This window comes from Lissotriton vulgaris, chromosome 3_1 (assembly GCF_964263255.1).
Source record: "Lissotriton vulgaris chromosome 3_1, aLisVul1.2, whole genome shotgun sequence".
Lineage (NCBI taxonomy): Eukaryota > Metazoa > Chordata > Amphibia > Caudata > Salamandridae > Lissotriton > Lissotriton vulgaris.
Window position 1 is genome coordinate 1511454410 of NC_141689.1, and position 21092 is coordinate 1511475501.

The following is a 21092-nucleotide window of genomic DNA, read 5'->3' on the forward strand; positions in this document are numbered from 1 at the left end:
CCAAACAAAAATGTTTACACCATTCACTGCCTACTCATAAGAAATGTAACTTACTGGTTCTTCCACTTCTCCAGACGCATGCTGTGCCTCAGCTTGCAGATCTATTGGCGGGGCATCCTCCACAATTCTCTGCACAGACATCTGAATAAACTCATCAAAGGAGTCGAGCTGCTGTCGGACCAGACCTTTCTCATCAAAGTAGGAACTGTAAAAACAAAAACGTTACTGAATGCGTGGTTGACAAGCTTCCCTAAATCTTTCAGAAGCCATACCCTGTAGATAAGGAACACATTTAGTTTTAGAAAGATTTCAAAGTATTAGCTTTAAAGCCTGATAAAAATAATCCTGATTAAAAACTGGGTTGCTTTTGCTCCGCTCCAGGAGAGAGATGGTCTGGAAGTTTAAGCAGGACTCTTCTTGTGCCTAAAGCTGGGCTCAGTTTCGAGGTGTATGGTGAACAAAAAAGGGTGGACTGCCTTGCCAAGTATAGTGATCAAGAGAGGACAAAATAAAGACATCCACCACTCACTTTTTGTTTTCACAGATTTAAACATGGCAAGTGGCATAAGAACAACGACCCTGACTAGCAAGTAGAAAAAGGTCAATCAACACAAACAGATTGTCTCTGAATGCTGGGAAAATACTCCGATTAAATAAACAAATGCAGGTGTCTTTCAAACATAACTTTGTTAATCTAAATAAAAAATTAACACAATCAGAACAAGTATCTATTATAGACAAGTGTTGGGACTAAGGTTCTCTGCATTTTTCTGCCTAGCCCTGTCCCCAATCTCTGAACTCAATCATGCAAGTGCAATGAAGGAACCCCGTTTCCTTACTGTTGGCCACCAGATCCACGGAACACCCAAAGGCAATGGTGAACATTTATTATTAGGCCAAGGGAACCACCCTTTTTCCTGTACCGTTTGATGGAGAGTTAACATTTTAATCAATCCCCTGTACCTGGGGTCCGATGAGGCAAGGGTAGCATAAGCAGGTGAGAGAAAGAAAAATATCAAGTAGAGAGGAGGGAGTCTATTACTTTGACAGGAGGAGGCCCAACTTGCTCAAGAGAAACAAAACATCTCCGGTTCCTTTGTTGCGGTCTGCACTGGAATTACGATAAAGTAACATGATGAGTCCAAAGTGGTCTCCTGCGACACAATGAGAAGCTGCACTTCTCTATGACTGAAGAAGTATTTGAAAATGTTCTCAAGAAAGATCTTTAAATGGCTCTGGCTTCTCACCCTGGCCACAATATTTGGTCTCTTTTAATCAGTAGTGGTTTTATTGTGTAATGCAAAAGAGCCAGGAAGAAGCCTTCAGATACCCAAGAGAGTATGAAGGTACTTGGGATGGAACTGGACTTTGTAACAGCGGTGAGTTTGCGCATAGTACAAGCAAATACCATCCATAAAATTCAAACATCCACAAAATTCAAATACATTGTAACTGGAAATCCCGATCATCTCTACTTTTGAACCCTTTACCAAAAGCCATGCTGCCCGTTCCACCCAAATTAAATGGATCCTCGAGCTAAACCCCGGTAAACAAAATTCCAGAACGAATACAAATCTACAAAGATCTAGAAAGGTCTGGTGCGCTTTATTGGGATGAAAGCCCACTGCATGGCTTGGATGTACCTGCACTTTTTGCATTACCCTATGTTTTTCCTCCAGCTCACCCAACAATAATGCAAGCCCACTTCAGGCGCTCCATATTACCCTGTTTTCTGCTAGCCCTCAAAGTAGTGTGTGAGGGAGTGGATAGGGAGGGAGTCAAGCAGGTGTGGATTGGGGCAAGAATCACCCTAAGTGTACTATTTCCTACTTAAGAGCTATTCCAGTCCAAGGGTGCAGGACTTTTACCTTTACCCATGTGAGCAGGCAGAGTGCCATCTGTTCTCAGTAAATGCCCGTCTAGTAGCTCTTAACTGTTGTCCTTTGCCTTCATGTCTGGGACAAGCATGAAGGATACAAATGTGACTGAGAGGCAGACTGGTGAATGGTGGGGCCCATTTGGACGTTGTTCACCTGATATACTAGACGGTGGCCTTCTTGGTGTAAGCTTGGAATGTCCCTGCAAGACAAGTAAGTTTCTGTGTGCACCTTTCCTTTCTCTTTGCCCAGAGTAGCACCAGTCCTGAATAAAAGCACTTGCCCCATCAACCAGAACTTGATTTGCTCATCACTTAAACATTCTTTTTGCACTCTCTGTCAAGCGTGAAGTTGCAACATCCCTCAAGAGCGACACAAGCATGCCAACCTGAAAGACCACTGCTAATTTTGTAGACGTGCATCAACCTGCAACAATGCAGCATCCAGACTTACACAGTGTATTCTCCAAATGGCTTTACAAAGCTTGTGTGCTCACGTAGCTTCTACTTTTATAAACATGTGAATGACTAACACATCCTTGGATGCATAACTGGTGAGAACGCATCCAAGTTCCAGCAATGTTTGTGGGACAGCCAGATTAGATGAGCAACAACCAGCAGAGGTTTAATTCTGATAAAACTGAAGTCATGATTGCTAGGGCCATTGAGGACTTCTTGGGCACATATTCTGGACTTTGGAGGAGAAGATTGAGCATATGGCATGTCTGCCATGTACCTACAAAAGCAGTAAACATTTGGATGGTAAGTGAAACCGAGTTGTTGTTGAAACTACAAGGATCTGCGTGGCTTCCATTTTTACCAACCAGCCCTCACTTTTTCTGAAAGTATAACTGGATTTTGGCCGACTTTAGTGACTCTGCATTTGGGGCCACTAAATACCCTACAACTCCTACTGACTGTACAAAACACAGCTACCCTATAATCTTTTGTGCCTACAAATTTAATGCTGCAACAATTCTTCTGAAAACTGCCCATTGATGTGTACTAAGGACTTAAAGACTTATTAATTCGCATAACCTATCTAATGTTATGGACTTAGTTGTAAGTTCTCATAGGATTAACCACACGACATATAGAGGAAGGGTGAGTGGCTCTACATTAGACTATGTTTTCGTATGCCCCCCTAATTGAAAAACTGGTGACCTTTGCTGCAGTGACACCGTCTGATTTTGGGGATCATAACCAGATTAAAGTAATACCAAAAGCAACCAGATGGACTATCGCTTATAGCGACTGTGTAGCAGCAAATTTATCAGTCAACAGATAATTTAAGAATATGTTGGTAAGGGGCAGACAATGCAGAAGTCTTTAAGGCACTGGCTAAAAACAACATGCCTCTGATCGAGTCCTGCCTTTCTCTTGTCTCAACACCTGAACAGATAACCGAGGACTCTGGTAAGATATTTCTGACTGTTAAAACCTCATATCCAAACCTCCCAAAAAGGTAGCATCTGTCCCTAGTTGGTTTAATCGAGACTGCTCGAAAGCAAATAGGAATCTTCGCAGGGCTCTAACAACTGTCCCGAGATGCCCTATAACGGTTAGGCAGGCCAGAAACAATTACAAGGTAGTTACCAAAATTAGGAGAAATGAAGTCCTAAAGGAGCGCTGGGACAAGCTTTCCGCCGCCGCCAATTTAAATAATGCTAACATCTTCTGGGCGGCAGTGAGGGAAGTGGGGCAGTCACTGACACCTATCAGTTGTAATATAACTTGTGAGGCCTGGGTGGCCCATTTTGCAACTATTTACTGTGCCCCACCTCCATCTGACCCAACCCCTATTTGTGGTAATCCTACACCTATACACTTCGGCATTTCAGAAGTAACTTAAGCAATTAACCAAAGTTTAGGCAATAAAGCCCCCAGCCCAGATGGGCTGCCAATAGACTTATTTAAATGGAATCCGGCGTTTAGAGGCCCCTTACTTCTGAATATTTTTAACAATTTGACCCTGGCGAAGATCCCAGAAACTTGGGTGAGAAGTGTAATAGTTCCGATGTTTAAAAAAGGCGATAGATCACTACCGTGTAACTATCGACCCATCTCCCTAATAGACAACACCCTTAGAATTTTAGGTAGAGTTCTTTATGACAAAATCTTAGATTGGGCAGAGGAAACTAACATCTTGGACCCTTGTCAGCTGGGTTTCAGGAGTAAGGTAGGAACAAGGGAGCAATGCCATAACTTGAATTTAATTAGTAAATATGCTATTGCTAAGAAATCCCCGGTCTATATGGCCTTCATGGACTTGTCCACAGCTTTTGACCTAGTTAATAGGTCTAAGCTGGGGGCAACCCTTCTATCCAAGGGTCTGGACAAGACTCTGATCAATTTCCTGGCTTATCTGCAGAGATCTTAAGGCCCAAGTAAAAGTGATCCTGCAGACAGTCGATGCGCTCAACAGCGTGTGCTCGGCTCAGGGGTCGGATCCAGACCCAGTTTAGAGTTTATGTCACAAAGGGAGCGGCACACCAAATTTCTTTTTGAAGCCTTTTAATCAGCGCTGATTAAAAGGCTTCAAAAAGAAATTTGGTGTGCTGCTCCCTTTGTGACATATATATATATATATATATATACACACACATATTATATATATATATATATATATATATATATATATATATATATATATATATATATCCTGAACGCCTCCCTGAACTTGGCCACCCAAGACATCCCATATATTAACAGATTACCCATTCCTGCGTTGCTCTACGCCAATGAGGCAGTTTTAATAGGGCGCACATCAAATTCTTTATGCCTCCTTGTCGAAGATTTTAATATTTTTATGAAAAATCTAGACTTACAAGTCAATTTAAAAAAATCTTTTTTTAATGAGCAGTGGCCCAGGCAAACGGGCTATACGCCCGATTGCAATAGACGGCCATAAGATGACGGCGGTAAAATCTTTTGTATATTTGGGGTTGGCCTTTGCTGCGAACAGCTCCTGGAGTGAGCACTTAGCTCGCGCCAGGAGCAAGTTCTCAAAGGCCAATAACTCTATTTTAAGCATCCCTTGCCCTAAGATGATGGGTGCAGTATTAGCTGTCCAAATTATTTATAAACATCAGTGTACCCCGGTAGCGACCAATGGCGCTGAGATATGGGGGACGACCAGCTGCTATGGTACACAGCAGGAGGAGAATAGATTCTGCAGAAAAATATTGAATGTCTCCATATTTCAACCTCCCATTACATATCTCATAAAGAGCTCAATATTAATTTTATTTCTGCTTAGGTTGTGCTAGGGGCCTAGATATCCTGTGGTTGGGTGGAGTGTTGAGCAGTTTGCACAGTATAAATACGGAAATCATCTTTTGGGACCCTTTACTTGCTGCTTTAGTCACAAAAAAAGGATATGCAGAATGCTCTGTACTCCTTATATAAGACCGAGCGTGAGGCAGTAGAGGTCAGTAAAACTACTGTGCGTAACTATATGGCCATTGAACATTATAGGCACCCACTCCAAATCTATCGGTTACTACCGATGACTCGCTGGGAGACAAGTTTATTGTTCCGTTTAAGGGCTGGCACAATTTGTTTTGTACTCTCCTTCCCACTTGGTTATTGTTCTAATTTAAACTCAATCCCGTGTCCATGCGATGGGAGGAGTGAGCAATCTGTAAAGCTTTTTATATTCTCCTGCAAATTTTATATCAAATATTTGAAACAGTTTTTATGCTCGTATTTTAATAAGAGAAGACCAATTAGTTTAGAGGCAGCATTTGATTCCATGTTAACTTTAGATGATGAGGACCTTATTTTTCGCACTTGCACTTTCCTAAAAACGGCAGTAAGGGCACGCAGATCATGGTTGAAGACAGAGTAATGTAAATAGTTTTGTTCTGTGATGATCCTATATTTTTGCACTAAATCACTTATGTTCTGTGTAATGAATGTATTTAGACTATTTGACCGGTTAAAATTTTAATATGTATGTAATGCATTTTATATTGTGCTTTTATGGGTACTGGGGTACCCGAATAAAGATTGACTGACTGCCTGTTTTCACAGATGTGTTACCCGAATTGAAAGCAAAGGTGCTGCATTTCCCTTTCATGTTTCGCACAGGACTTCTTAGTCTGCCTACTATCTCTGTAGTTTCTCATCTGTGTAATTTGCACATGCCACCCGGTGCATAATGCCAATTTAAAGACCAACTCTTTCCAGTCTCTGTATTAGAAAAGGTTTATGCTAGAAACATGTACACACAACCGTTTTGTCAGAGAGGTAAGGAGTCAGTGGCCTTTTGGTGCTTGGCCCATCTATCGGAAACAATATTTGCTCTGTTAAAGCCAGGCCAATATTAATCCCTGTAGTTTCAGGAAGCTCCTTAGAACTGCCTGGTCTGGCGATTCCTCTCACTAGTAGGGGCTGTATTTACCTCATCCATATAGTTAATAAACTTTTCATTGACCTACTTGTGCTACATGAACACCAAAGACACCACAGAAAAGCCTGGAAAACAAGGTGCATTTACAATGTGTAAGCAGCACTTAGAGAGCTACTGGTAGCAAGTTCAAATGTGTTCCTGACCCACATCCCTATCAAATAAAGTGTGCTTGTATTCAATTCACTCCAGGAAAGCTGGCTCTGTGCTAGGCTGTTTACATTTTCGAAAACTGGCAGTGCTACCCTGTATATATTTTTGCCAACTGAATGTGGTTTAAAGTATGGCCCGGCTTAACCAATCTATAGGCCCTAAGCAAGCTCTGCTCTTTGTGAAATAGAAGTTGTATGACCATCCCAGGATTTTCATCTTGAGCAAACACTTAAAACCGGATGTAGTTGACTGCAGCAGTCTTAATTTTGCTTTCTAGTTCAACTATTATCTCGAATATTTTAAAGATAATATTACTAATAAGCCATGGCTGCATCAGGAAAACATGGTAAACAACAAATCTATAGCATATACATCACCTGATAACAATCCAGCAGGCCTCCTGCCATAAATCTGCAGTGATTTCATCCTCCTCCTCGTCATATTGCATATCTGTAGATAGATTAAAGCATTAAACTCTCAAACACATAAAACATCCCATTCTTAACATTTTGCCTTGTGAATTTTCAAGGGCCAGCCTCTTAATTGTTGGCTCAACCAACGAAGGTGTACTCTGGGTTTACTACCTCATATCGCATTCAATTTTGAACAACAATTAAACACGACCATCCTACTATTTATATTTTAGATGTGGAAGTAAACAATATCGCTTAAGGACAAAATGTATATTTAATTTGCCCCCTATCTTCTCAGTATGCAGCAGTGACATCTCAGTACTGTGCTGTATGTGGGGGATGAGAAGTCATCCCATACATCTCTCATCCAGTTATTTGTTGTGTATCAAGATATAGGCATATTTCAAGTGTGCTAAAAAAGTCCCTGGCTCGACAGCTATAGAAGAATTATCTATGGATCTGAGATTTTAGTGCACAAGTCCATCAACCAACTAATTCCTGACTTCACTCATTCATAATTCAGGCTACATAAACCGCAGTGCGATTTAAGTTCTGCTTCCCTTTGGATTTTGAGTGTACTTACTTCCAAAATAGCAACTTACGGAGACTGATCTTTTTTTAATGCTACAGCAAAACATTTATGTGTAGAGACACCACTTTCTCACTTAAGGAAACTTCTTGAAAACATACTTGCTAGATCAGATGAGAATCACTTTTATATTGTGTAGCCATCGATTGATGAGAGGCAAGAAACTTCAGTGAATGTGCACTATACAAAACTACTAGAACATAAGAACGATGTTCTTGGATTTATTCGGAAAATTATTTCTTTCGTGGTTAATTAAAAAACATTCGAATTTCTAACAAAGACACATATATAATAAAAACTGTCAAATCAAAGGGGAAAACCCCCCACTCATTTTACAGTGCAACAATGAGCCAAAGCTTCTGATAGACACAAGACACAGGCTTGCACCGGGAGCTGAACCTTGCATCCCAGTTAAAACCGTGCGCAATCTAGGGGTACTGTTTGATGCGGATCTCCAAATGACCTCTCAGACCAATAAAACCATCAGTGTCTGCTTTGGATTGTTGAAAGCACTCAGACAGATTTTGCCCCTTCTGCCTGATGAGTCCAGGCCACTAGTAGTTAGAAGTGTGATCCTGGCCAGACTGGACTATTGTAACTCTTTATATCTAGAGGCCCCCCTATACATCCTACAGGGGCTCCAGAGGGTCCAGTCTATAGCGGCCAAGCTGGCACTTAAAAGACCTCGCAGTTCCTCCACTACGTTGGCGCTAAGAGATCTACATTGGCTGCCAATCGGGAGTAGAGTTGTTTTTAAATCCTTATGTATTGTGTACAGAGCGCTGCACAACACGGGACCTATCCCTCTACAGGAAAGGCTCTCCTGGTATAGTCCCTCCAGATCCCTGCGCTCCTCTAGCCAGAGCCTGGTAGCAACTACCAGGATCAGGAGGTCGAGGATGGGAGGCAGAGCCTTTTGCATCTCTGCCTCTAGGCTGTGGAACGAGCTTCCCCAGAACATCAGACAAATTGGCAGCCTACTGGGTTTCAGAAAGAGCCTGAAAACATGGCTATTCGCCAAAGTCTAATCCCCGTGACTTTATCTAATAGATCCGGTGGCTGTTCTATATGTCTTGACAGCTAGTGTATTGTAGTACCATCTGACTACTTCCTGTTTGGGCGCCAGGATACCCGTAGGGTGACAGTTGCGCGTTACAAATAATAAATACGATACAATACAATAAGTTTAGTTCATGAATAAGAGCATGTATTTCTCAGACGTGTTGCAATAAACTAGGCTAGGAGCCTATGCCCATAGGAACAAAGTGCAACATGCAGTAAAAGTTACAGCAACTAAAAAGTACAAAAACACCATTATAAACACCCAAAGCAAATACATTGTAGCTAGTTACAAATATGTTAAAATAGAAATCGAGTTAAAAAAAAATAAGAAGGCTTATTGGATCAAACAAAAGTGCAATATCAGAATAGCAGCAACTTTTCATAAATCCAATCTGCTAGCAATAGGCCATCGGAGATAGTTCTGATAATCGCACCCAAGTCCGATGCTTCAACCACAATAAATCAAGAAGGTGGGAAACCACAGTAAAGTGCAGAGTGCCAGGTAAGGGGAATAGTGGCAACACCAATAAAGAGATTGGTCAGTGGCATATATCACGAGGCACAAGGGCGACATTAAAATAACAACAACTTTGGCCACAGGCGGTGCGCACCAACAACTAACTAATAAGGACTAAGTGCGAAGTGTAATAATTAAAATAACAGTAGGGATACAATTAAATTTGTTAAACAGGGCACAGAAGTGATCAGATGAGAGGTTAACCCTTGCAGCATCCAATGACTAAGATGTCATGGGAACACAACAATAAACAAGCATTAACAATGCAATAGGTCTCGCATTTGGAAAGTTTGAGCTACTGGTATTTTAAATGACACATTTTTTATTTGTGTGTTGGTTTTGAAAATAGCGAAATTAATAGCTTTGTCATTTACAAGGCCAATAGTTTTAACTTTCACAAATGTGACACCTACAGCATTTGTACTGTAATATGTGTTGTATTTACGTGACTTAGATGTATTAATATTACAAATAACAATGGCTTTTATTTTTTTTAGATAATTAATACTTCAATAAAAGCTATTGTAATTTATAATGGCAATAGCTTATACTTTTGTAAATAACTTTTGTGAAGATTATGTTCAGTGTATTTTATTGTGACGAAAATCCAAGAACAGAAGTGAAATATTAACATCTTTTTGTGACATTTGTTATCAAGCTAGAAACATTCAGAGAACATATTTGAACCAGTTGTTGTTGAATGGTTGCACAGATTGATGCTGTGGTAGCGCCGAGTGATGCTGTGGCATTCAGTGATGCTGTGGTAACCCCTGAGTGATGCTGTGGTGCCCCTGAGTGATGCTGTGGTGCCCCTGAGTGATGCTGTGGTGCCCCTGAGTGATGCTGTGGTGCCCCTGAGTGATGCTGTGGTAGTGCTGACTGATGCTGTGGTGATGCGATAGAGTCGGGGCAATAGATAGATAGAGTGAGGGCCATAGATATGTTGTGTTTTATCTAGGACCCTAATTAAATATTTCATATTTAGTAATAGCCAATGCAAACCAAATGTGGCAAGGCTACTTCCTTGAAAGCACAACGAATTCTTACAACATACCAAACCTCCAGCAACCTGGGAATTCCCCGTGCTTTTGTTTTGATTTCTCTTAGAACTCCTGCAAGCACTGAAAGAACGGTCAGTTCTTAGTGACATCTTTAATTGACGTCTTATGTCCAACCTTACGTCAAACACGGCACCATCCAGGTATAAATATACCAGCGTTTGCCTTAAGCAACACACGGTGGTGTGGAGCAGAGTGGCCATCTACTTATCCGAAGCCCAGCTGATGCGAGTGCCGAAGGAAGCCTTCCCCCCCATTTGACGCACTGAGAAAGACGCTGTCTTTTTCTCCTGCCGAGAAAATCCAGCTCCGGTGTTTCCAGTCTCCCTCGCGGGTTACTGGGAGATCGAGTCCTGAGAGCGAGATACAAGACCTCAACCATTCTAAAAACCAAGATACGGAGCTGATTAGATCCTTAGAGAATTCTTGGGTCCGATACTTGGCAAAAACGTACAACTTTAACTGCAGCCCATCTACTCCTTCCCACGTACTAGGCTTAGGTTAGGTACACCGGGGTAGGCGTATTTTGAAGCACCAGTTGAGTACGTTTAGTCAAGCTTTTATCTTTGTATGTAACTGAATATATTTTATACCTTTTAAGTATCATATGGCTCAGAAACCATATCAATGCTTTTACAGTATTATTTTGTAATACTCCTTTTACTGTACGCACTTTACTTTATAACAAGTATTGCAATCATAGCAATTCATTTCTCTTGCATGAGAAAGAAGACTGTTCAATAAATAACACCTTTTTATTGAAAACGCCGTCTCTCTATTTCTCTGCACTCTGGTGAAACCAAGTATGCACAACTGACTGAGTGAAACAGCGTTCTATTGTTTTCACACGACTCTGGAGATATACTCCTTATTCTGGGGGAGCAAAGTTGTCATGTTTATGCGGTTGTCAGAAGCTGAATCTCTTCTTTTCTAATCAGGGAAGTTCACTCCTCCCTGTTCATTCGAGAAAGTTTCTAGTGACCTCAGAGCTAGCTGGCAAACATAAATTAAGTCTAACATTCAATAGAGACCTAGTCAACCTCAGTCCTACGTCTAAACTATTGTTTATGTTTTCCAATGCGCAGAGCCGATTGGGAAAATAGGAACTACACTACATGGCGCCCAACGTTTGGTATGGCGATAATCTAACGCAAGATACTAGAGCAACTCAGTCGTGCTTTTTCACACAGACTCCTTTTTCCTGTAAAATCTCCAATAGACGCCTGGAGTGGGTGAAAGGTTAATATCTGCCGGAACTTAGTAGGATGAGAATCCTATGTATTAGTTTACGGTATAATCAACATTGAAGGATACAGTGTTCCAAAATATTGTGCACCTAATCTTGTGTGTCCTCAAAAAAACTTGCTCTGCAAGACACTTTTCATTAATTAATGTCGCTTAACCGGCGAAACCGGTGGAGCCGCGGTAAATGCGAATCAACCGGGTGCAGACCTTACAGGGTTGAATGAAGACGACCGTGATGCAGTAATCATCCCGGCCAACATAAGAAAAACCATAAGTATAAAACTTATAGAAAATGGCGTAACATCAAGAGGTGGTACGGTCGTATTTGTGGTAGAGGCACATGAGTTTCGGCAGACAGAGCTATTATTTTCCTGGATAACTTTACCAGCAGCAAATGCTGTAACACTTTAGTTCCACTTCTACAAAGTAGCGGAATCTCCAGAGGAATACTCTCCTTTTGAGGAAGTTGAAATTCCACTAACATACCAAGAGCACCTGCTCTTGTTTAATGGCGCCCTAAATCATCAAAATCACATTACCAGGCTAGGTCCATTAGGTAGACCAGGAGCCACATGGCCGGTTCTAGCCACCTACACACCAAATCCCTACATTGATAAAATGTCTAATGAAGAACTCTTAGTTAAAATAAAAGAATTAACAAGAGCATATAGGGATTTAGTTCTATTAACATTGCCTATTGGGAAAACAGGAACTACACTACAGATAGAGTGAGGGCGATAGATAGAGTGAGGGCGATAGATAGATCGTGGTGGTGGATGGTGGAGGACGTGGTGGTGGATGGTGGAGGACGTGGTGGTGGATGGTGGTTGACGTGGTGGTGTTGGAGGACGTGGTGGAAATGGTGGACATGGTGGTGGTAGTGGACATAGTGGTGGTGGACGAGGTGGTGGTGGACGAGGTGGTGGGGGACGCAGTGGTGGGGGGCGCGGTGGTGGACGCAGTGGTAGTGGTGGACGCGGTGGTAGTGGTGGACCCGGTGGTAGTGGTGGACGTGGTGGTAGTGGATGTGATGGTGGTGGAGGTAGATGTGGTGGTGGACTCGTGGTGGACGTAGTTGATGTGGTGGTGGACATGGTAGTGGTGGATGTGGTGGTGACATGGTAGTGGTGGACGTGGTGGTGGTGGTTTACGTAGTGGTGGTGGATGTGGTGTTGGACGTGGTGGGTGTGGTGGTGATGGTGTGCGCTTACTCACTGTGGTGGACGTGGTGGTTGTGGACATGGTGGTGACGGTGTGCGCTTTGAGACAGACACAGCGCTTGTACCCCTGCAGCACGGTGCAATCCTTCTGAGCTTGAAAGGCAGCATTTTAGCTGCTCACTTTGCTCTCTTGTACTAGAACCCCCCACCATCTTGCAAGCTAGAAACCCCAGACCATCCAGTCGTCCTGTGACCCTCAAGGCTGGGTTGGACAATTGTCGCTCCCTCCCCCGTCATGCCAGCGATATCTGGTTATCGCTCTCTACCCACGCTTGGGATATCCTGTTTTTAACAGAGACCTGGATTAAAAGACTCTTCCAATCCTGATATTAACCTTGCTACGCCCTCAGGCTATCGCTTTGTGGGATTAAACCGAGAGGGCACAAAGGCAGGTGGGGGGGATTGCCGTTATTCTGCAATCTCATCTAAATGTAACCACCAGGAAAATCACTAAGTTGGGCCTCATTGAAGCCATGTACTTTACCATTGCAGATACTTCCACCATCATTTTAGCGGCGTCTTGGTGTATAAGCCTCCTTGCGCTCTAACCTCTTCGCTTTCTACACTTGTTGACATGATCGCAGACCTTTCACTTAAGCATCCTCACTTCACTGTTCTGGGGGATTTTAATCTCCACGTAGATGAGGTTACATGCCCTCGGGCTAATAACTTCCGAGACTCCATGCTCGGCCTGAACCTGATCTAATAGGTCCCGGGACCCACACATTCAGCTGGCCACACCCATGACCTTGTTTTTTCTAATCATCCTGGTTTAACTACTCTCCCCTCCCTACCTCTTATTTGGTCGGATCACTACCTGATTCCGCTTGAGCGGACTTTGCCACTTCCAGCTGTCCCCCCAGCAATAGGTAGGGATCATGGGAGATATAGGTATAAGGTCACCTGTGCTGCACTAGAACCTATTTTTCCTAAATTAATAGGGCAGCCCTCCCACGATCTGAATGCAGACGTAGCCAAGTTCAACACCTCCCTTTCCTCCTCTATTGATCTTGTTGCCCCAATGTTTCCGCTAGCCTCCTTAGATCAAGACCATCTGCACCCTGGTTCTCTTTGGCATTACGTGAGGAAAGGAGCAGATGCAAAAAATTACAACGTAATTGGCGACTGACGTATGATTCGTCCGCGAAAGTCATCTATAAAACTGCATTAAAGAATTTCCACAAACTAAAGCGAGCCACTATGAGGGATTTCTTTGTAGAGAAAATTAAGACCGCCGAAAATTCAGCAAAAACCATATTTAATATCATTACGGAATTTTCTAATCCCCCAGCCATGGCCATCTCAATTGCCCCCAGTCAAGTTCAAGTATTTATATAGCGCACTACACACCCAGAGGGTCTCAAGGCGCTTGGGGAGGGGGTACATTATTTATCGAATAGCCAGGTTTTAAGTTCTTTTCTGAAGGAGATGTGGTTCTGTGTAAGGCGGAGGTGAGTGGGGAGTGAGTTCCAGGTCTTGGCCGCCAAGTAGGAGAAGGATCTACCTTCCATGGTGGATCTTTGGATACGCGGAACTGCGGAGAGGCCTTGATTGGAGGATCTTAGTTGGCGGGTGGGTGTGTAGAAGGATAGTCGAGTGTTGAGGCATTCGGGCCCTAGTTTGTAGAGGGCCTTGTGTGCGTGGGTGAGGAGACGGAATGTTATTCTCTTGTTGACGAGAAGCCAGTGGAGGTCTTTCAGGTGGCCGGTAATGTGATCTTGGCAAAGGATGTCCAAAATGAGTCTCGCTAATGCGTTTCGGATGCGTTGGAGTTTTTTCTGTAAACACTCTGTGATGGTCTTTCCGACTTTTTTCACGACAAGATCATTAATATTTTATCCACCTTCAATCAGGACGGGGCTTTGCTCTTGCCTGATCCCAAAGTTACGCAGGAGGAGACTTTCGTATCGTTTAAAAAGCTAACCATGGAGTCTGCCCTGACTTTGTTAGACCGGTGCCAATCTGGGTCTCCTCTTGACCCGGCCCAAGCACAGGTTCTAAATGAACTTGCCCCCTTGGTGATTAGCCCACTTCTTGCCATCTGGAACACCTCACTACTCACAGGCCAATTCCCCTCTTCTTGGAAGCAGGCTATGCTGATTCCAATTATTAAGAAGGCTGACACTGATCCATGAGTGTTCAGCAATTATCGGCCTATATCCCTTCTCCCCAAGCCAGCAAAAATTCTCGAGAAAGTGGTACAGGAGCAATTGACCGATTATCTAGAATCCAAACAAATCCTGCACGATTCCTAGTCTGGTTTTAGACCAGGCTTCAGTACTGAGACTGCACTCCTCGAGGTGTCGGAGTCCATTCGAGAGTGCGTGGATGCGGGCGAGGAGGCCATGCTGGTTTTCCTCGACCTATCCGCGGCTTTCAATACTGTGCCTCACGACATACTATTGGACCGCCTGCGTAATATTGGAATTGGGGGTACCCCACTGGCCTGGGTCAGATCTTTTCTTATGGGTAGATCCCAGCAGGTCTTCCTCCAGCCTTTTGTATCTGAAGAAAAACCTCTGCTCTGCTCCGAAGGGCTCCGCACTCAGCCCTTTGTTCTTTAATATTTACCTCACTCCTCTAGCAAATGTGGTTGAATCCTGGGGGGGTCAGAGTGGTCTCTTTATGCTGATGATACTCAGCTCGTGTTCTCCTTTAGAGATCACTCTGACGGCAGTGTAACCAATTTTCGTCACTTCCTAACCACATGCGTGCGGCGGTTATTTTTGCGCTGTGCAGCTTTTTCTAAAAGCCGCGTTACAGGACGAGCTCAGCTCATCATCCGCACACGACCACCATGGCTGATGACGAGCTGAGCTCGTCATCAGCAGCGAAGGGGCTAATTAACATCTCCTCCTGGACGATTTCTAATAATCTCAAACTTAATACAGACAAGACGGAAATCCTGTTCTTCAATCAGAAGTCCCCACTTTCCTCCACATTGTGGTGGCCCTCGGAGTTAAATCCCCCACCGGTTCAAGCAGCTCGCAATTTGGGTTTCCAATTTGACAGCGTCTTATCTTGTAAAACCCATATTAACAAAGTTACTGCAGCCTGCTTTGGCAAACTCTGAATGATCAGGAACATTTTTCCGTACCTCCCTCTCGATTCCCGCAGGAGTGTTATTCACGCCTTAATTACCTCTCATCTTGACTACTCAAATAGTTTGTATGTTGGAGCCACAGCTTACCTGATCAATCGGTTGCAGATCGTGCAGAACGCGGCTGCTAGGCTGATTGGTAACATTCCTTACCGCCATTCGATCACTCCATACCTGAGGAAGCTGCACTGGCTGCCAGTGACCCGGCGTATTCAATTTAAAGCACTGTTTTTTGCTTTCCGGCCCCTTAATGGCCTTGGACCAGTCTACCTGCAAAAAAGGCTTAAACCTGTCCACTTAACCAGAGCTCTTAGATCCAACAATCTCCGCCTTCTTGTTACCCCGAGTTTTCGTTGGTCCAGAATGGGGGGCAGAGCTTTTGCTGTTAGGGACCGTTAAACTCTGGAACAGCCTCCCACTAGATCTTAAGCTGACTTTATCGGAATCGCTGTTCCGGAGCAAATTGAAAACCTGGCTGTTTTCCAGTCTCTAGCTGCTGCCATCCCCTTTATAGCTTACTGTCTGCAGCACCGGGACACCCCGTCGGGGGTAGCAGTGCGCTTTATAAGATTCAAAATAATAATAATAACAATAATAATAATAATACTCACAGCTTCGATTTCCGTGCAGCTGGCACACAGCTGTGGTGATCTGTGCGCAAGGAAGGAAATTAGTGAACTGGGGCAATAATTAGGGTTCAGTTGGCCCTCGGGTCAAGTCGCCAGTGCACCTGCTGCGCCAAATGGAAGCTAGGCCCCAACAATGAAAGAAAGCTGCAAGGAGCCTGCTTCCGGGCACACAGGAGTGCACTGTGCACCACGAAGATCACAGGTACAAACCAAGGTGAACTAGACTCCTATGCATAGCTGAGAGGCAGCGACGAGGGCCGGAGACACGGACAGAAACGGATAGAGTGGTTAGAAAGAGAGATCAGGGGTGGGCAAAAGAAAGGAAGAAAAGAGAAACAGGGAGGAAAAGTGGTAAATGACGTGAAAAAAAGAAATGGCACAAAAGAGAAGATTAAAGGGAGTGCGTTAGGGAAGAAGGACAGAAGAGGAAAAACAAACTAGCATGGAAAGATAAACAGGGGGTGGAATAAAAAACGAGCATTTACAATGAAATGGTCTCGGCATTGTTAAAGTTAGAGCTATTGGCATTGCTCATGACATTTTTATTTATGGTTTTGTTTTTAATACATAAATAAATGGCATTGTTATTTACAATGCCAATCGCTTAACCCCTTCAGCGCTGCGCGAAGTCCGCTGCGGTGCTGAAGGTTCTAAAGAACAAATAGAACCATGACGGAACTGTTCCGTCATAAGCACAGGCCAACCGACGCTCATGACGGAACCGTTCCATCATGAGCATGGAAGGGGTTAATCACTCGCAAATGCGAGACCTATTGCATTTGCACTCACACAGAGCCACACACAGAGAGCCACCCACACAAACACACAGAGAGCCACCCACAGTCACTCACATCGAGTCACCCACACACACAGAGCCACCCAGTCATTCACATCGAGCCACCCACACACACACAGAGCCACACACACAGAGCCACACACAGAGCCCCTTACACACACAGAGCCCCACACACACACGCAGAGCCAGCCCCACACACACGCAGAGCCAGCCCCACACACACGCAGAGCCAGCCCCACACACACGCAGAGCCAGCCCCACACACGCAGAGCCAGCCCCACACACACAGAGCCACCCCCACACACACGCAGAGCCACACACACGCAGAGCCACCCCCACACACACGCAGAGCCACCCCCACACACACGCAGAGCCACCCCCACACACACGCAGAGCCACCCCCACACACACGCAGAGCCACCCCCACACACACGCAGAGCCACCCCCACACACACGCAGAGCCACCCCCACACACACGCAGAGCCACCCCCACACACACGCAGAGCCACCCCCACACACACGCAGAGCCACCCCCACACACACGCAGAGCCACCCCCACACACACACAGAGCCACCCCCACACACACAGAGCCACCCCCACACACACACAGAGCCACCTCCACACACACACACAGAGCCACAACACACACACAGAGCCACCCCCCCCCCCACACACACACACACAGGACCACCCATACAGAGCCACCCACACAGAGCCAACCCCACACACACAGCCACCCCCACATACATAGAGCCACCCCCCACACACACAGAGCCACCCCCCACACACACACAGAGCCACCCCTACACACACACAGAGCCACCCCCACACAGAGCCACCCCCACACACACACAGAGCCACACACGCAGAGCCACCCCCACAGAGCCACCCCCACACACACACAGAGCCACACACACACAGAGCCACCCCCCCCCCACACACACACACAGAGCCACCCCCCCACACACACAGAGCCACCCCCCCACACACACACAGAGCCACCCCCCACACACACAGAGCCACCCCCCACACACACACAGAGCCACCCCTACACACACACACAGAGCCACACCTACACACACACACACAGAGCCACACACACACACACAGAGCCACACACACACAGAGCCACCCCCCCACACACACACACACAGAGCCACCCCCACACACACACACACACAGAGCCACACACACACAGAGCCACCCCCCCACACACACACACAGAGCCACCCCCACACACAGAGCCACACACACACACAGAGCCACCCCCACACAGAGCCGCCCCCCCACACACACAGAGCCGCCCCCACACACACACAGAGCCTCCCACACACACACAGAGCCTCCCACACACACACAGAGCAGCCTCCCACACACACAGAGCCGCCCGCCCCCCACACAGAGCAGCCTCCCACACACAGAGCCGCCCGCCCCCCACACAGAGCAGCCTCCCACACACACAGAGCCGCCCGCCCCCCACACACACAGAGCCGCCCGCCCCCCACACACACAGAGCCGCCCCCCACACACACAGAGCCGCCCCCCCCCCACACACACACAGAGCCGCCCCCTTTTGGGATTAACTCTTTTTTTGTCGGTAACAAAGGAGCAAGTCGGCTCTCTACTGAGCCGGGTAAAATCGGGCTCACCACTGGACTCAGTGCCGCCAGCTGTTATGGCGACACTTAGACCGCTGTTAGCAGGTGTGCTCTCCATAATATATAATAGCTCTCTGGAGACAGCCATCTTTCCGAATAAATGGAAGATGGCGCGTGTAAAGCCACTGCTAAAGTAACCATCTGCCGACCCAAATGAGTTGCAGAACTTTAGACCTATCCCTCAAGTGGATAGAAAGCTTCTTCTCGGGCCGCACTCAGAGCATCCAGCTAGACACCTTCATATCGCAAACCACTAAGTTGGACAGGGGAGTCCCGCAAGGGTCTGTCTTGAGTCCTACCCTGTTCAACGTTTATATGACCCCTCTGGCTAAGATCATCAGAGGCTATCGTTTTGCGACCATCTCGTATGCGGACGATACACAACTTATCGTCCCCATTGAGGAGGACATCATGGCAACTCAATTAAGATTTAAGAGCTGCATGTCTAGCATAGCCAGCTGGATGAGGAAAGATTTCCTACAACTTAACTCCTCTAAGACAGAGATTCTACTGTTTGGGAAGGCCAAATCCATCTGGTCTCAAGAATGGTGGCCCTCTGAGCTAGGTGATGCCCCCCCTCCCCAGGAGCTGGGCCAAGACCTTGGGCGTTAAAATAGACTATAAACTGTCGATGGAGGAGCAGGTCAAGACAAGACTGTGGCCGGGACCTGTTTTGGCACCATGAGGATGCTTAGGAAGGATTTCCCTTGGGTTCCCTTGTCAGCGAGAAAAATCCTTATCCAGTCACTCCTGGTGAGTCGGCTGGATTATGGAAATTCGCTGCTGGTGGGAGCGAGGGAGGATCTTCTATCAAAAGCTCCAGGTGGTGCAGAAGACGGCAGCTCGTCTTGCTCTTAATAAGCCATCACGGACGCCCTCTGCCCCCCTGCTGAATCAACTACACTGGCTCCCGGTCAAGAAGCGGGCCATCTTGAAGATGCACTGTGTAGCGTTCAGGTCAGCTCAAGATAGTGGCCCGGCATACTTCAAAGATAAAATCAGTCGGTACCAGCCTGGGCGACAACTACGATCTGGTAATGCGAATCTCCTGTGTTCCCACAGAATACACAAGGCTAGGATGGGTGGTAGAGCCTTTTCCCATCTGGCAGCCAGCCACTGGAATAAACTACCACAGAACATCAGAGCCTGCAATAACATCACTTTGTTTAAAAAGCGCCTAAAGACATGGCTTTATTAGTTATATTTGCCCAGTATAACCTTCTCTTCGAAGCGCCGAGAGATCCCTTCGGGGATGATTCGCTGCGCTATATAAATCCACAAGTAACGTAAAGTAAAGTGCTTAAGGAAGACAATTTCTATGGACTGGAATCTAGTGAATGCTAAAGTGATTCTGGTATTTTACTGACCTCTGTTGGTCGTTTTCTATCAAGACAATAAAATAGAAGCAGTTGAACAGAAAACAAAAGTCCATAAGCAGAAGCAGACAAGTCCCTAGGGCTGATCTCCAGAGCCCACAAAGTACATACACATATAAAAGCATATAGTATATACGAGGGAGGTCTTGAATGCTCGACTTAAAAAGGGCCTAATTAGATAAAAGAAGCTGTAGATGGTTGGACTTCCACAACGACTAGAAGCACCAGCTGGGCTATAGACGGCGAGAATGGGGCATTAGCCTGGAGTCGGCAGGTAGGGAAGGGAGGTACACCAACAAAAGAGCTCTAGGGGGGTTTGTTACTTCTTAAGCGATACTAGAACCCTGTTTTTTCCTGCGTCATAAGCAGTACCAATTTTTGCCCACTGGTCAGAGACCCCCGCATAAGTCTATCATTCTAAACCTGATACCTGGGAGCCGGATCGTGGGTGCGCACAGATCTCGGGCACCAGCAGACAGCAGAAAAGACGAACGATGAACAACTCGCACTTACCTTCCTCGCCGTCGTACATGTTGGCGGTGTGAGGGGCCCGGGGACTGAGAGGCGGTGAAGATTTGTATTGCGGCAGAAAGCCAACTGCGCACTCCTTGGTAGGCAGCCACCACTGCCGGCCGGGGAAACGATCACAAACACTATCGCTGCACAGGAAATGACGTTCCGGCGCTTCTTTGTGACGCACACACTCTAGTCCAGTGAACTTGCGCGCGCACCACCAACACGTCGCTCTGCCTGAACTGTACCAGAGAGAGTGGATGGGACGTAGAGTCTTCTGCATTCAACGTAGTTGGTGTACTCACTGCTACGCAGCAGAAGTACTGGGGTGCTGTGCTAGACACCGTTTTCAATGTGATTCCGCAAATATCCGAATGGCAACGCTCAACCCGTGCCGTGTAAATTACATTTTCTGTTTCCGTTTAAAATAAAGCGAAGAAGACGAAGTTCGGCCGTTGCGACTGTGAATACTGAC

At 45.7% G+C, this 21092-nt stretch overlaps 1 protein-coding gene across 1 annotated transcript in view; it reads right to left on the reverse strand.

The window, feature by feature from the left end:
• Positions 1-20789, reverse strand: part of POLR2B (RNA polymerase II subunit B) — a 131586-nt gene extending 110797 nt beyond the window's left edge. The window contains exons 1-3 of the mRNA XM_086961974.1: positions 20618-20789; positions 6818-6890; positions 55-205 (exon numbers count right to left, since the gene is read on the reverse strand). Of these exons, the coding sequence (XP_086818100.1) occupies positions 55-205; positions 6818-6890; positions 20618-20636 (243 nt within the window). The 5' untranslated portion in view covers positions 20637-20789. The remainder of the gene's footprint in view (positions 1-54; positions 206-6817; positions 6891-20617) is intronic.
• Between the last annotated feature and the right edge of the window lie 303 nt (positions 20790-21092).